General features: G+C 36.2%; 1 protein-coding gene and 1 long non-coding RNA gene across 3 annotated transcripts; one reads left to right on the top strand and one right to left on the bottom strand.

Moving 5' to 3' along the window:
* Window positions 1–3057: 3057 nt before the first annotated feature.
* On the top strand, window positions 3058–9455 carry LOC113291341. Its single transcript, XM_026540886.1, has 9 exons — window positions 3058–3216; window positions 5234–5525; window positions 5842–5956; window positions 6045–6092; window positions 6349–6402; window positions 6488–6604; window positions 6715–6843; window positions 7231–9017; window positions 9128–9455. The coding sequence occupies exons 1-8, from the start codon at window positions 3058–3060 to the stop codon at window positions 8918–8920; spliced, it is 2604 nt and encodes an 867-aa protein (XP_026396671.1). The 3' UTR covers window positions 8921–9017; window positions 9128–9455.
* A 421-nt stretch (window positions 9456–9876) lies between these two features.
* On the bottom strand, window positions 9877–16394 carry LOC113288929. 2 transcript variants are annotated; one of them, XR_003330774.1, is made up of 3 exons: window positions 12663–16394; window positions 11687–11743; window positions 9877–10259 (listed from the first exon to the last, which is right to left on the bottom strand). It is a non-coding gene; the product is annotated as an uncharacterized LOC113288929 (long non-coding RNA). The 2 variants fall into 2 exon arrangements; XR_003330773.1 differs by lacking the exon at window positions 12663–16394 and having other exon boundaries at window positions 11687–12281.
* Between the last annotated feature and the right edge of the window lie 337 nt (window positions 16395–16731).

Genomic DNA, 16731 nt, shown 5'->3' with positions numbered 1-16731 from the left:
CAGGTCTGGTTTTCGATATTACATGCTCATAATGGATGTTTATTCTCATTTCACTTGGGTGTTTCCTTTAGTACAACGTTCTGATGCTTTGTCTATTTTTATAAATTTTCGAAAACAAATTGAAAATCTTACAGATCATAGGATTAAGATTTTTCAGTCTGACAATGCCTTAGAGTATAAGAAGTTCACAAAGTATTTAAATGAATCTGGTATTCAATACCGATTCTATTGTCCTCATACATCACCACAAAATGGCATAGCAGAGAGACGTATTCGCCATGTCACTGAATCTGGCCTTGCACTTTTATTTCAAGCACATATGCCCTCTTCATTTTGGGCTGATGCGTTTGTCACTGCTTGTTACTTAATTAATCGTCTGCCTAAATCATCCTGTGAAGTTAAAACTCCTCTAGAACTCCTTTTTCATAAAGAACCAGATTACAAGTTTTTAAAGGTTTTTGGTTGTCTTGCTTATCCTTGCCTCAGATCTTATAACACAAACAATCTAGAACCTAGATCACTCCCATGTGTCTTTATAGGATACAATAGTTCTCATAAGGGTTATATCTGCTTACATAGAGAGACTGCTAGGATTTACATCACACGCCATGTAAGGTTTGAAGAACAGTCGTTTCCATTCAGTCCAAAGCAGCAGTGTGTACCAATGCACAGTCCAGGTAATGTGCCTTCAGATACTTCATTTCTATATTCTCCTCATTTTACGCGTAGACATTATCTTCCTACGCAACAGCATGTGGTATCTAATAGTGCAGACCAGCATCTGGGCATATGCAATGATATGGCAAGTTTGGAACCTTCCATGGCCTCTCATACAACTTCTGCTTCACAACTGAATACTCAGAGTATCTCTGCTGCTGATTCTGTCACAAGTATGCCATTTCATGATAGCTCTGAAGTAAATACTTCTCATGATGTATCCTCTACTCATCCTATGCAAACAAGGGAAAAATCTGGGATTAACAAGCCTGTTCAAAAATTGTGTTTGTCTTCAACTAAACATCCCCTCAATGATTCAGATTTCATGGAACCAACATGTTACTCAGAAGCATGCAAACTTCCAGAATGGTGTGCAACTATGGATAATCAAATAAATGCCCTCATCAGAAATGGCACATATTCGATAGTTCCTTTTCAATCTGGCATGAATGTAGTTGGCTCAAAGTGGGTTTATCGAGTAAAAAAAAACTCTGACGGCACCATTGATAAACGTAAGGCTCGACTGGTGGCAAAAGGTTTTAATCAACAGGAAGGAGTTGATTATGGAGAGACCTTTAGTCCTGTTATAAAACCATGTACTATACGACTGGTTCTTTCTATTGTTGTCATGAACAAGTAGCCGTTGAAGCAACTAGATGTTGAGAATGCTTTCCTCCATGGTACTCTGGATGAGGAGGTCTATATGAAGCAACCGAAAGGGTATGTAGATGCTAATCATCCAACTCATGTGTGTAAACTGCATAAGTCATTATATGGGTTAAATCAGGCTCCACGTGCATGGTTTTCACGGCACAGTAACTATCTAATGACACTTGGCTTTAAGGGTTCAGTTGCAGACACATCCTTGTTTGTCTATAGAACCAAACTTTCAGTTACTTATGTGTTGATTTATGTGGATGACATTATTGTCACCGGGTCGGACTCTTCACAGGTAGCTCAACTCATTCAAGAACTAGGTAGGGAGTTTGCAATAAAAGACATGGGGGATCTTCATTTCTTTCTGGGTGTCGAAGTTATAAGGCAAACTGGTGGTGTAATTCTCACTCAGCGCAAGTATATAACAGATCTCCTCAAACGCACTAAACTAGATGGTGTAAAACCGGTGACGAGTCCAATGTCTTCCAGCTTAAAATTAAGGCAGACAGGCAGTGAAATATTTGCAGACTGTACCTTATATCGAAGTGTTGTTGGTGCTCTTCAATACCTCCATCTCACGAGGCCAGACATTTCTGTTGCTGTTAATAAGGTGTGCCAGTATATGCACAATCCTTATGTTGAACATTGGGAACAAGTGAAACGTATTCTTCGATATCTGAAGCACACCGTAGATTATGGCCTTCATATTCGTCCTTCACAAGACTTTTCTTTGCATGGTTACTCGGATGCTGATTGGGATGGTTTCCTAGATGACCGTAGGTCCACTAGTGGTTATGGTATCTACTTTGGTGGTAATCTGATATCGTGGAGCGCCAGAAAACAAAAGACGGTCAGCAAATCCATCACTGAGGCGGAATATCGGGGCATTGCCATTGCCACATCTGAGATTATCTGGATTGAGTCTTTGCTTCGTGAACTTGGAATTCCTATCTCGACTCCAGTGCTGTGGTGTGATAATTTGGGCGCAACATACCTTACAGATAATCCTGTTTTTCATGCTCGAACAAAGCATATCGAGATAGATTACCATTTTGTGAGGGAAAGGGTGGCTAACAAACGTTTGATAGTGCAGTTCATCAGTTCACGGGATCAAATAGATGACATTTTTACTAAGGGGCTACCTACACCAAGATTTCAGCTTTTACGTGGCAAGTTGCACATTCGTAAACTTGAGTACAACTTGAGGGGGAGTGTTAAAGATAGAGACTCATCTGCTGAAGACTCTCAACCAAAACAGCTAGCATTCCGTGTATGAAGGAATGACCGAGTATTTTGCGTTTAGATTAGTCTTAAGGTTCTTTAGTTACAGTTAAAATAGCATCTGTAGCTCTTGAATAGGTTGAACAGTTGTAACAACCTTTGTACTCTCTGATATAAATAACAAGTAGACTCCACAGTTCTGAGTGTGGAAGTCTTTCACCAAAACTCAAATTCTAACTACGAATAAACTCATATATCCGAAAATGAATCAAAACCCTTATCTAACAAATCACGAATTAATTTTTAGAAAGAAAAAAATGATAATGGAAACAAAGAAAATCATAGATATGCTGGTGAATTAACCTTAGGTGATTGTGATTGAAGCAGAATATCATCCAATGTCGGTTTGTTCTTCTTCCATTTCAAGCGATTTGAAATCCTAGGTTCTACATAACTACGAAAATGAAAAGAGGGAGAGGTTCTACTGCTGGTGGTGGTAGAGGAAGAAGAGAAGGAGCAGTGTTTCTGCTGGTGGTGGTAGAGGAAGAAGAGAATGAAAGGTTGTTGGTGAAGGATCGGGAGATGATTGGGGTTGTGGTGGTGGTAGAGGAAGAAGAGGAGGCGAGGTGTTGTTGTGGTGTTAGAGGGACGGAGATAGGATAAGTCTCGTATCGAGGATAAGAAGAGGGGGGAGGGATGTTATGGAATTAGTAAAAAATTAAGGATCCAATTTAAATTTTATAAAAAAAAATTGGGATTTTTGTATCACTTTAGGTGAAAATAGAGTTCTTGTAACTCTCCACATATGGGTGGAGTTTTTGTACTCCAATTATGGTCACCTTGGTTTTTTTCTCCTCATTCTGTATTTGTGTTATTGAATTTTAATTTATTTGGAAACTTGTTTTGAGGCATACTCATTCATTACCATCTATTGTGGGTTTATAAGGGGTGTCTAAAGGTAGTTCAATTACCTATATATCCTTAAACAATTTAAATTGTTAGAGCGCCCTTATCTTCAAAACCCTAAAATCAAAAATCAAAATAAACTTTAAAATTAAACATCTTGGACTCCAATTCAATCAAGAAATTGATCAAGCAAAGCAAACACGAATCAAAGTGAGCGATATTGGAGTGCGAAATCCAAATCTCAATTCCTCTTAGATGTATTTTAGAATGTATGTATAACAAACCCATCTTGTTTTTGATTTATTTTATTTTGTTTGATCGATAGAATATGATTTCAAAGGTGAAATTAGGGTTTTCAGAAGATCATTTCGGCTGATCTTGGAGTATCAATTTTGAGCCGAACCTATTGTATAATTTAGAGAAACACTATGTTCGGCTAATGCGACTTTGCTAAATTTTGTTTGAATCATCCGAACCTAAATTTGTCAGTTTCAGAGTGAAGTTCGACTGACAACTTTTCAGCCGAACCTTAGTTTTTTAAAAATATACATAGGTTCGGCTGATAACTTGTCAGCCGAACCTAGGTATATTTTCAAAAAATGGAGGTTCGGCTGAAAAGTTATCAGCCGAACTGTTCATCTGGTCAGTAGATCCGGGTTTTAAAAATTCATTTTTTTGACAGATTCAACTTGTAAAAAGAAAATAAACCTCGTATAGAAGTTTACATCTGATTTGAATCACCCATTTTGGTCACTTCTAATCACTAAAATCTCAAAATTCAAAACCCAAGTTTTTTTTTCACTTCTTCTTCTTCTTCCTCTCAAAAATCCAAATCTCTCACATAAATTTGATTTATCTACTAATTTACCACTAATAATTTTATGTTTAATCAATCCTTAAAATTCCTAGTTAATCAAATCTAATCATAATCATAATCATTAACACTAATTATTTAAGGATGGTTATGCCATTATCAAAAAAGATGGATAAATGGTGATGTTGTTTTTTATTTAATGACCCTATTTTAGCATTATATAATATGCCTAAAAAAAATTCAGTATGCCTCGAAACAAGTTTCTTTATTTGTGCATGGTATAATGGCAGGCCCACAGAGTACAGAAAGGCAAATTTAAGCCCAAAACCAGCACCGATAACGAAATCGCCCCCTTGAGGATGTCTCCAAGTTCCCCCCAAATGAAATCCCCCAAAGTAACATTTTCTCTTGTCTTCTGTAATGGAGCTTCGCAGTTGATTATGTCTCTATACTCAGTACAACATAACCAATATTAAAAGAGCCTCAAGAGAGGAGTCCATGGATACACTTAAAAGGTTTCTAGGGTTTCTGATTCAGTCCTGAATGAGCTAATTTTTACTGGTATGCATTCTTCTATTTATACTTGCTGAATTCCTCCATGTTTGTGTGTTGTAATCAGTCTTTAATTTAGAAATTATTACATTGGATTTCCTTGTTACATCAATTTTCATTTATTTGTTTTTTTTCCCTCTTTTTTGGTGTGTTAGGGGAGTGATTATAAAATGAGGCAAATTTTTGTAATCCAAGTTATTAGACTGTTTTTGTTTGATATTTAGTACATGGGTTTTGCTTATCTAGTGAAATGAGTGATGTTCTGCATATGCCATTGAAGTTATCAGACTGTTTTCGTTAGATATTAGTACATGCATTCTGTGTATCTTGTGGAAAGAATGATATCCATTTTATCTTGCACTGCAGTTTTACATTACAATAATCAACAAAGGGTTACTATCGGGGTCAATGGCACGCGTTGCTATATGGTATAACGGAAAGGTTGTCGATGACAACCCCCATAATCCGAAGTATGTGGGTGGGAAATTTAAAATGTTTGACGTTGGAGAGAATATAGCAGTGAGTGAGTTCTTTGAGATTGTCAGAGAAAAATGTGGTATCGGGAGTAGTATCGGCATTACAATAAATTATCGTCTTTTCCTTAGCTCCACCTCTGCTGCGCTTGTTGACATTGCTGGATGTGACACACTTACACCATGTTTGTTTACTCCTGACTCATCTGAGTCGTCTGGATCTGAATCATCTGGATATGAGTGAAATCACCTGACTCATCTGGATCTGAGTCGATATGTTTGTTTTGAGTCAGATCTGACTCATCTGATTCAGAAATAAGTGAGTCAGTGGTTTGGTCCCATGAGTTAGGGGTATTTTGTTACCTGACTCAAATGAGTCCGAGTCAGGGGTTATGTCTGAGTCAGAGGTCGAGTCAGATCTGACTCAAAATGGAAAACAAACGGTCTGACTGCTGACTCGGTCCGAGTCAGGGGTTGACTCAGATTCAGACGCCGAGTCAGCTGCAAACAAACAAGTTCTCAGTGATTTCCTGTCGGGCTCTGAGATACATGCATTTTATGTTCAAAAAGAATGTGCACCAGCCGAAGAACCGAACCCAAGGGAAATAATTGAGAGGTAAGTGTGGTCATTCTGGAACTATATATATACTTAGTTGTGTGATTTAACCTCATCACATTGACGACACTATTTAGTTGTTGCACAGAACTTCTGCTGGTAGCAAGGAACCATGCCCTAGAGGGACGGTTGAAAGGTAAATGTGCTCATTGCTAAGCTATAAATTTTTATTCATTGTTATACTTGCTACGCTGACACAGTATAGTTGCTGGATAGAACATCCACTGGTTCCCAAGATAGTCGTGTTCCGGTTCAAGGCTCATGCTCTGCACATGTTGTTCGAGACCAGCCAAATTTGTAAATACACTTCTGTTTAAGTGAACCAGTTCTGTATTGTAACTCACACATTAACATGCATATTAAAAAAAGCTTAATCTTCCTCCATTATACAGGAACCTTCTTAAGACGAGAAGCAGTACCACAGTACAGACACGTGCGATGAGGAGGTAGATTGCTATTGTTCTAATGATAGCCTTGAAATCATGTTTGGCAGAACCTCAAAGATAATAACTTTTTCATGCTTAAAAGCAGGCAAGAACAAGCTCCATCTGGCCTTGCTAGGGAAACCGTGGTAGCAGATGTTGCAGATAGTTCGAGGTCATCACCCCACCATTCTTTTGACAATGTCATAGACGGTTCATCTGATAGGTGCTCGCAAGTTGAATTCTGTTTTAGTTTTCTATTTTCTTGGGGTTTCCTGTGCACGTTTGCCTAAATTTCTGCAAAAATATAACTGTACTGATAATTCTCTGCTGCAGTTCCTCCTTGGATGATGAACAACACAATGAACCATTGTTGACCTCTTCTTGGGATGGTGGGCAGGATGAAATGGAATCTCCAACTGATAATCCAACACGCCCGAACACTCAAGCATCTGGGAGGCGTAGGTAATTCAAAACCTTATCCTGTTAACTTAGACATAGATTATAAAGCTTACCTTGCGCTGAATCATAAATAACATGATATAAAAAACATCATAAATCGCAATTAGTTCACACTATAACTTGAAAGATTGTGTAAACAAGGAGTTGAACTCCTACTTCTTTTTAGTGATGCTTAGTTGATGAAAGAAATTATACATGTGTCCTCCAACCTTCCCTTCACAATCACCTCAGACTCGATATTTAGACACGCTTGCTCCATCAATTGTATATTTAAGCTATTTTAGGCTACTATAGCAATTAACCATCATTAAGTATATAAGTACATAATTAAGAACTGCAGAAGAGGCACAATTTTACTTTTAGCCACTTACATAATTTGTCACCATCCAGATCAATTTTTAAACCAGCTGTAGGAGGCAGTAGGTTCACTAGTGCAGATCTTAATCCTCCTATTCCAACAAGTTCCACTCTAGACAATGAGTTTTTTGTGGGTCAAATCTTTGAGACGAAACAGAAATTGAAGTTTGCGTTGCATGATATAGCAGTACTGTCCAGGAGAGAATTGAGGGTCAATAAAAGCGACCATCAAAGTTTAGAGTGGAGATGTGGAGCAAAAGGCTGTGGATGGTGCATTCGGGGAAATAAAATTGGTGAGTTGCCATCATTTAGAATTACTCGGTATTTGAAACCTCATACATGTAAACCACAAGAAGGACAGTGGGATCCCAAGCAAGCATCAGTTGATTGGATTGCTGCTAAGGAAAAAGAGATGTTAAAGATTCATCCAGATTTAAGCACCAAAGAGATAGTTACAAACATCGAAACACGGTTTGGTATCAAAGTTTCAAGATCAAAGTCAAAAAGGGCAATGGCGTCAGCAAAAGAATCTCTTCATGGAAATTACAAGGACTCCTTTGGTAATCTTAGAGGTCTTGAGAGAGAATTTACCAGCAAAGGAGATGGGACAGTAACGAATCTGATTGTCAACGATGATGGAACATTCCGAAATTTCTTTTGGGCATTTGGACCATGTATAGAAGCTTTTAACATTTGTTTGAGGCCAGTAATGATAATGGACAGTACAATCCTAACAGGACGTTACAGTGGAGTGCTATTGATCGCTTGTGGAGTTGACGGGGAGAACGGAATTGTGCCAATTGCATTTTCAGTGGTTGAGGAAGAGAATGACGATGGCTGGAGTTTCTTTGCAGAATGCGTTCAAAACCTCGTCTTGGGTCCAAGTCGTAAAGAACTAACCATTATCACAGACATGAAAGAGTCTATTGTCACGTCAATAAAGCAATTTCTACCATTAGCCCATCATTCTTTCTGCCTTCAGCGCCTGACAGAGAACTTTGTCTCTAAGTGCCATGAAAGGATTCTCGAAGCTTTAGTTTGGCGATGTGGGACAGCATTCACTAGAAAAGAGTGTGACTACTTCCTGGAGCATTTAAGAAGAGGGAACACTCAAGCTTCATATTGGTTGGAAGCAGTGGATAAGAGCTTATGGGCAACAAGCTATTTTAGTGGGTGCAGGTACGACCTTTACACAAAAAAATTAACTGAAAGCTTCAAAGCCATCATCGGTGATGTCTTAGACCTTCCTATCACTGGACTGATTCTCGGAACACGTACTAAGGTTGCAGATTATTTGTATGAGCGTCAACAGGATGTGTCGGATATTGCCAATGGATTGACAAAGCACTATGCACGACTATTGGAGACTTCTCAATTAGAATCAAACATCTATAATGTAACACACTTCAGTCTGCATGAGTCACGAGTGTATATCCAAGACCAAGAGTTTTCAGTGAACTTAAATGGACGCACATGTTCGTGTCGTCAGTATCAATTAATGGGAATGCCATGTGTCCATGCAATTGCGGCAATACAAGCTCGGCACTACAACATCTATGATTATTGTGCTTATTGGTACACAATTGAAACATACCGTCAAACTTATTCAAAGACGCTTTCTACTATTCAAAGTTGTATTGATTGGCCTTGTGAGTCAAATGACTCTCCAATTCTGCCACCAACATGCGGAGCAGAGGGGGTCGTCCAAAGCGTAAGAGCATAGAATCTCAGTCACTAGTTCGTGGTGGTACAGTACGATGCGGAAAGTGCAAGGAACCTGGACACAACCGACTTAAATGTGGGGTCAAATCACCATAAAGGTAATCTATTTGCTCTTCTATTTGCATGGTCTATAGCCTACCTCAATAAACCACCCAAAATAATACTGTTTGACTTGGTTGAGTCATTGTTATACTCTGCATTTATTCAGAAGTATGTTTTACGTGGGCTAAAGAGCGGTCGAGTTCGTTCTGAATTGGCGGGATAAAATCTAACCTTGCTGTCAATAGGGATAAGGATTGTCGGTCGGAGAAGTAAAGCTTTAGATTTCAACAATTCTTTTGCCTCTTCTTCTTATCATTATGTCAATAGGGATTGTAACTTTATAGCGGATGCCAAATATCTTAATCGGTTTGATATCCAGAAAATAGATTCTAGATGTTGGGACAGAAGTAGGAAAGGTAAATATCTAAATGATATCTGTATCTTAAATAATGTTTTTGTTTTGGCTTAGGCTTAGTTTGGTAATGGTGCGGCTTTCGTAAAAGTGCTTTTCTGCTGTGTTGTGTTGTGTAAAAAAAGCAGTTAAATATTTGGTAAACTATACACTAAAAGCTAAAGTTGATTAAGAAAAGGATCAAATTGTGTTTGGTAAAATATATGTACACTTATTATAGTTGTACCGAATGACAAAAACAGATATAATTTTTTAATATAGTTTTATTCTATTTTATGAGATTTATGCACATTTTGAGTAACTATTTTTTATTACTAGGTGGTATGCCCGTGCTCTGCACGGGCTTAGATTGGTTGTTCCAAATTTTGAAACGCTAGTATTATCAACCTAAATTAGAAGGTTTGCTAGAGAATTGTAGCAATTACGAGTAAAACAATGGCGTTCCAAAATAAACAATGATATCCTATGGTTGCTCCATCGTAACATCATTCATTAGGAAAAGGTAAAATAAAAATAATTTAGTACAAATTATCATTTTAGAAGTTACATTTTTATTTTTTTTCACAACGAACATCTTTGTACTAAATAGACCATTTCTCATATACAAATTAAACCCGAATACCTTAGCACTAAAAAGAGAAACACTTGCTTGCAAAATTTCCTTCCATCGAAGTATCCAGCACATTATCATTAACAAAAAGACAGGAGTATTAGCTCTGAACAATTGGAAGACATTCACAACGTGAATCATATAGTGGCGTACTTTAGGATGGTGGTGTATTTCCTTCTATTCCGATGGGCAGTAATATATAAGTCTTCACACCTTGTAAATTATCTTTGACATTTGGATCCTTGTTATGATTGCACTGTACAAATCTCAACATCTCTGCTTCCACCATACAAAAGAAGAAATGTTAAATTCCCATGACCATTTTTATCTATAAAGAGAGACAAAAATTTTTTTTGCAGATTACACGCTAACATTCTCTGGTTTCTTCTCAACCACCAATTTTTTTTTGCAGAAACAAAAAGGTTCGTTTGTTAACTAATTAACTAAACGAACCTGCAAATCAAATTATTATAACAATGGTTCCACTTTAAAAATAATGTAATTGTCCCATACATCCTGGAAAACACCTACTACGCAATTTGCAGAGATGTGTGCGTGTCGTACTTGAATCAAATGAAACCCAAATTGAGCAAACCTTTTTGTTCGAAGTTTGGCATGCAATTAAAACTATAAATGGTCATAGTCCCATATATATCCTAGCTATTCAAATGACGAATGCACTATATAATCAAAACCAAAAACCATAATAAATAGTTGACGTTCAAAACACAAAGTTGAAATTAAGCTTTAAAATCATACTGTGAAAACTATCATGGAAATGGAAGTTGGAGGAGGAGGATCAATTGAAATCGTAAGGGCAGCTTTCAATAAGTTTCACAGAGGTTTCTTTGAATGACAACTATTACTCAATGCAGTTAAGTGATGTTAGTACAAAAATCAGAAACACAACATAACTCGATAGTGAGAAATATGGATTTGCCCAATAAGAGAGCCATGAATATCCAGACTTGACTCACGGAAGAACCATAACATCTCGACGGGATCAAGAGAAGTTCATTCAACAGGAAGTTAAAAGGCCTAATCAACAAACTTTGGAAAATTGATAAAAGGAGAAAAATACAGTACATCACTTTATTTTTTTGAGTCTAAAGTCTTAACCTTACTTTTCCTCATTTCTCCATCTTGATTCAACACATCTAAAACTCGATATCAATAAACCCTCTCTCCCATCAGGGGACTAATTTTTCGGCAACTAAAGAACAAAATTAATAACAAAATCAGTGAGTTAAACTATAAAATATCGTTGTTTTAGTTTATGAGTTTCCGTCCCTACCTTTTATATGTTAACTTGTATTGGATTACAATAACATCACAACTTGCATATGCATATACTGGCTTTAGATTATATTACCGGCGTTCTACTTATTCAAACTGCACAGTACCCACAAAGGACTGTTCACGGAATTATTTCCCACAAAGGAGATGAAACCAAACACCATTTGAAATATGGAATCCTTTTCTACCACAATAATGATGAATAAGTAAGGTTGAGACCCTTGTTTGTTTGTAGAAAAAAATTTTACGTCATCATTCAGGAATCGGATCAAACACTTTATGTGCAACTGAGATAGTAAGTACTTTTATTTTTGCGCAGAGAAAAAGTTTTTGTAAAAGTTTTTATATGAACATGATCTAACAAACAAAAGATGTTACACAAAATAAGATACAAAGAACGATTTTACCTGATTATACCTGTTGTTCTTCTCCACCAAAGAAGAAAGCAAGATCCCTTTTCTCATCTGCAGTGAGAAAAAAATAAATTATAACCACTCCAACAGACAAACACAGGAACATGAAGTCGGATTATAGCATATATAAATCCGAGAAAATACCCAACCTATGGGTCAAAATTATAATTATAGAAAAGTAAATCGTAAGAAAAATGGAATAGAAGAGAAAAGGAAGATCGAAAACAATAAATATTAAGGCTAGGGTTTCAAGGGAGCCGTGTTGTAATGGAAAGAGGGAGAGCTGGGGAGGCGGTAAAGAAAAGAAAGAGAGAATCAACAGGGAGCCGTGTTGTAACTTTCATCGAGGGAGAGAATCAGGGTTGAAGATACCAAAAATCGGGGAGTGGGAAAAAGCCAAAGGCTCTTATTGGTCGGAATATTTTTCGGTGGGCCAGAAGCTCTAAGAAGAGAGCTTTGTTCAGCTTTTAACCACAACAGAGGAAATTCACCTGAAATCATATTATTAATAATAGATATTATTTGAAATAAAAAATCAAACATTTATTTAATATTGACTCTAATTATTTATTTATTTTTTATTAAAATGGTATATAAAATATAATTCAAAATTTAAAATAATAATCTCTAAAAAATGTAATGGCACTTTTCTGAAAAGGGAATGAAACAGAAAATAGAGAGCAAAGAGGAGAGGAATTCTTATTATTATGTGTATAGAATACAATGTTTAAGCCTCTATTTATATAGATGGAAGACTTTGTGTCCAAGATATGTAAACCCTAAACTTAGACACGAATATACTAGGAAAACTCAAAAGAGAAAAACCTGAAATTGCATAAGCATGTAAAGACTCGAAACAGTGTTGGACATGCAAATGTTGCCTCATTAAAACCTTGACAAGGAAAACCCAGTGGGACAAAACCTTGACGAAGGAAAAAGAGTACAACGCGATAAAGTCCAGTGAATGCACCTTAATTTGATGATGGCGATAAATACTTCGGTCAAATCATGGCGTGCAAATCTTTGAGTCGAGACTTTCCAATTTTGAAGAATGAATTTCTTGAATGCAGAAGAGGACTGTGCTTTCATGAAGATTTCAGATAGTTGATGAAGTCTTCATTTGTGTTGCACAAGCAATAATGCCTTGGATAATACTTTTGCGGAGTCCACATTCTTCTTCAACACATTTGAGAACTTGTGCCATGGATTGCTAGCTTCCCGAGATGATTTGCAGAAGTTGTTGATGTAGTTTCTTCAACATAGAGCCAAGATGTATATAAATTACCATAAGTGAACAAAAGTGAATTTTTGGTCATACCTTATGTGGATCGGAATGACTTCCAAATTACTAAGGGCTTGTTATGTTGATTTGGCCTAATAAAATGACCTAGTTAATAGTGGGAATCCACCAAATAACATAAATTATACAACTCCCCCTTGGATGACCAACATGTTGAATAAATTGCCTCACTAAAACCTTTGCATTAAAACCCAATGGGAAAAAAATATCTGGACGAGGGAAAAAGCGAACAATATCAACGTTTTGGATAAAAATTCATCGTTTGCGAGATGTTGCCTCGTTAAAACCTTGTCAGGAAAACCACATGGGAAAAAACCTGAAACGAAGGGAAAAGAGTACAACTTTTGACGATTTATGGATGCTAACTCATCTATATGAGTATTACATAAAACAAGCATCAAAATAATAACTCTAGTCTATCTGAAAGACGAGTTTATGCTAGCATAATTCTAACTGCAGATTTAATAAAGAAAAGAAAATAGAACTTATACTGCAAAAGTGTGGATTTTGGTGTTTTTAAGGACTCCTCAAAAGACCTATAAAGTTGATATCATCAAACAACTAATCCGGATTTTTGGTTTTGTACAAAATTTTAAAAAAACACATTAAGGATTGCTAACCCTGACATAATCAAGTCAGGTGGCTGCCTGAATATAATTTGAATATTCCAAGAGGATCACAAATCTGGATATGTTCCCCTACTACATACGAGTCCTTCAAGGACTACCTCGCCAAATGTGTCATATAAGAAGAACATTTATGGAACCAATCCTAGGGTTTGAGCAAAAAGAAAAACCCTCAAATCGTTTATACAACGAACTTATTTCTCCTATAACGCATTATGACTACACCAACCTGTAAGTAATAGGCTTGGAAATTTTAAGGTGTTAAGTCTTGGATCCAAAATTGCGTTAATCGAGAAATTATATGAATTCAATCTAATTTGGATTGTATGCCAACCAATCACATATGTCGATATTCCTCTGCAGAGGTCGGGGTTCACAACCACCATCATTTATTATTTCAAAAGATAATTTCAAAATTTACTCGTACCAGCGCCCACGTGCGTTATAATCTCCTATTATTCAAATGAAGAGATATGAATGATGAGAATGGAATCATATTATGATAGACTCTATCAGAGCACTATCTAGATTGTACTAAAATGCTACATGCTTGTTAGAAGTGATTGGATTTTACTTTTCAAATGTCATATAATAAGCTTATGGAAAAGCTAAAGGAGACATTTTCACGCCTATTATTTAATGGCAGCATTTATCGATTTGATTTATTGGGAGAGAAATTGATATAACTTTTAAAGTTAATTAACATCAGCTTTTGATAGTGTATATAGTCTCCTCCTAATTATGGTGGTAATAGTTGTATCTCATATACGAAATCAAGTTTCGTAAAGTATTGTCCGATTAATTCGATAATACTTAGAATAATTTCTGGATTTTAACAATACCGGGTTGGACAGTAGATACTGACTCCAAGAATCATTAAAAATTATTCGAAAAAATGTAATCCACTTGAAATACAATTGAACGAAACATGGATTTTATTGGTTACAACCAAAAAGATATAAAATATGCAAATAAATCTCCAAATAATTCCATGACCTCAACGACATGAGATTGTGGACACTTTATTTTTCAAAATAAATTAAATTCAAGATCAATATAGTCACTACAAGGACTAATAATATTGGCTAATAAGCCGGATGCGCACTCATTGATATTTTGTGTCCTACCATATTTCAACATCAAGTTGAACGGTCTTAATTTAGGAGATTAGTATTAGGAAGAAGAAAATTTGCACAACATCCCTCGGGAATTCAACAATTGGTGTTTGCAATTAGCTTATACTGTAATAACAATATCAAATCCATATATAATCGACGGATAAAATCAAATGCAATTACTTAAATGATTCTTTTGAGAAAAATAAAGAAATCATTAACAAAATTGTGTCGACAAATTTTAAAAAAATATTATCATTTTCAATATCACATAGTCAGCTGACTGATGGTTTCTTGCAAAAAAATAAAATAATAGAAACCATTAATCACATGATCTTTGTCTAATTGGCAAAGATGTCGATTAAATTGGACGTAGTTTTTTCAAATTACGATAATATCGTGAAGGTTATCAAATTACGATAATACCAATTCTTGATGATTACGGTTTCATTAGAGAGATAGAAACTACAAATCACTCGGTGATGGATTTTTTTTTTCTCTAGAAAAGAAAATAGAGAAGAAAGGAAAACTAACTTACACCCGGTAAAGTCGATCACCCATGGCATATTTATAACGAGAAAAAAAAAATTAAAAAAATAGCCGGACAATTATAGCTTACCGCTTGGGCAACTGATATACCCAAAGTTGTTTGGCAGTAATAGTCATGAATCGAAACATCACTTCATTCCCAGCCATTTGAGGTTCTTCAAATTAGCTTAACAGTCGGCCAAGAATGCATCTTCACCATACCTTGATATTGATAGCATCAGCATCTAGGAAATGTATCTTCACCATAATGTCCTCAAAAGTATGGATCAACTGACTTTTCTCGTAAAGAATAAGAGAATAATGAATGTAACCAGAATTTAACTCACCAGAGAATAAGAGAACAATGATATATTTGATTCTAACCTAACCAGAATATTAACTCGACCAGGGAGGGCAGGTTTGGTATGAATTGGATCTGGTCACTCACTGGGTCACACTAAGTCAGACTCGCACATGATTGTTACCTTGTTGCAGAGTTCGACTGTTGTCGTACCTTTTCCCTGAATATCAAATTTCAGTGAGGTTCGCTCGTGAAAAATACTCAATTCTTAGATTGTTATTAATTTTATGGAGAACAAAATAACATCTAAAACTTGCCAGTGCAAACTCATATTTGAGAAAAAAAATCTAACGGCTGTCAGAAAATATATAAACCGAATGGGATCAAACCAATTGAGTATACAAATGGAAACTCATTCAAGTTGTTACTGCCATTAATTGATAGCACAACCAAATAATGAAATGATAAAACAAACCTAAAAGACCAAATATGGATCGAAATCATAAAACGAAATTGAGATGCAGAGAAATGTAAATAAGCAATTGAACACAAGATATAACGTAGTTCGGCAAAGCCTACGTCCTCGGGGGTAAAGGAACTGTTTATTATTTATCTCATCTGTTACATATGGTAAGATTGGTAATTCATTCATGAAGATATGAAAGAGATATCTTCATAACTCTTTGGTCAGGAATATCTTCATTCATGAAGATATGAAAGAGATATCTTCATATGTCGGTATCTTCATTCATGAAGATATGATGTTCAGAGAGTCGTAGAGGGAAGAGAGAGGAAAGGGGTCTTCAAAAGTGTCGGTGGGAAGAAGGGAAAAGAAAAGTTCCCCTTTGCCCGAACCTAATTGTTCCTTATTTATGGGCAAAATATCTTCTGGCAGATTACGCTTCTATCCTTAGCTTAGGATTGAAGCTGTGTTGGGCTGATATGGTGTGTGTTGCTTATAGTTGCATCCTACTTCAGCTCACGATCTCACTCCACGTGTCAAGGTATTTTTTGGTGTATACAATTTGCCTCTTTTCTTGAGGGTTGATGATGAGCGATCCTTAAGAAAAATCACTCTTGCCACGCGCTTCCATGCTTTTATCAGTGCTTCCTTCTTCTAGCTTCTATGTTCTTTGTAGAGGAATTTCGGTGAAGAATATACTACGTAG

The sequence above is a fragment of the Papaver somniferum genome, chromosome 6 (assembly GCF_003573695.1).
Source record: "Papaver somniferum cultivar HN1 chromosome 6, ASM357369v1, whole genome shotgun sequence".
NCBI lineage: Eukaryota > Viridiplantae > Streptophyta > Magnoliopsida > Ranunculales > Papaveraceae > Papaver > Papaver somniferum.
The sequence above is the reverse complement of the archived record's forward strand: the minus strand, read 5'-3'. Positions and strand labels throughout refer to the sequence as shown.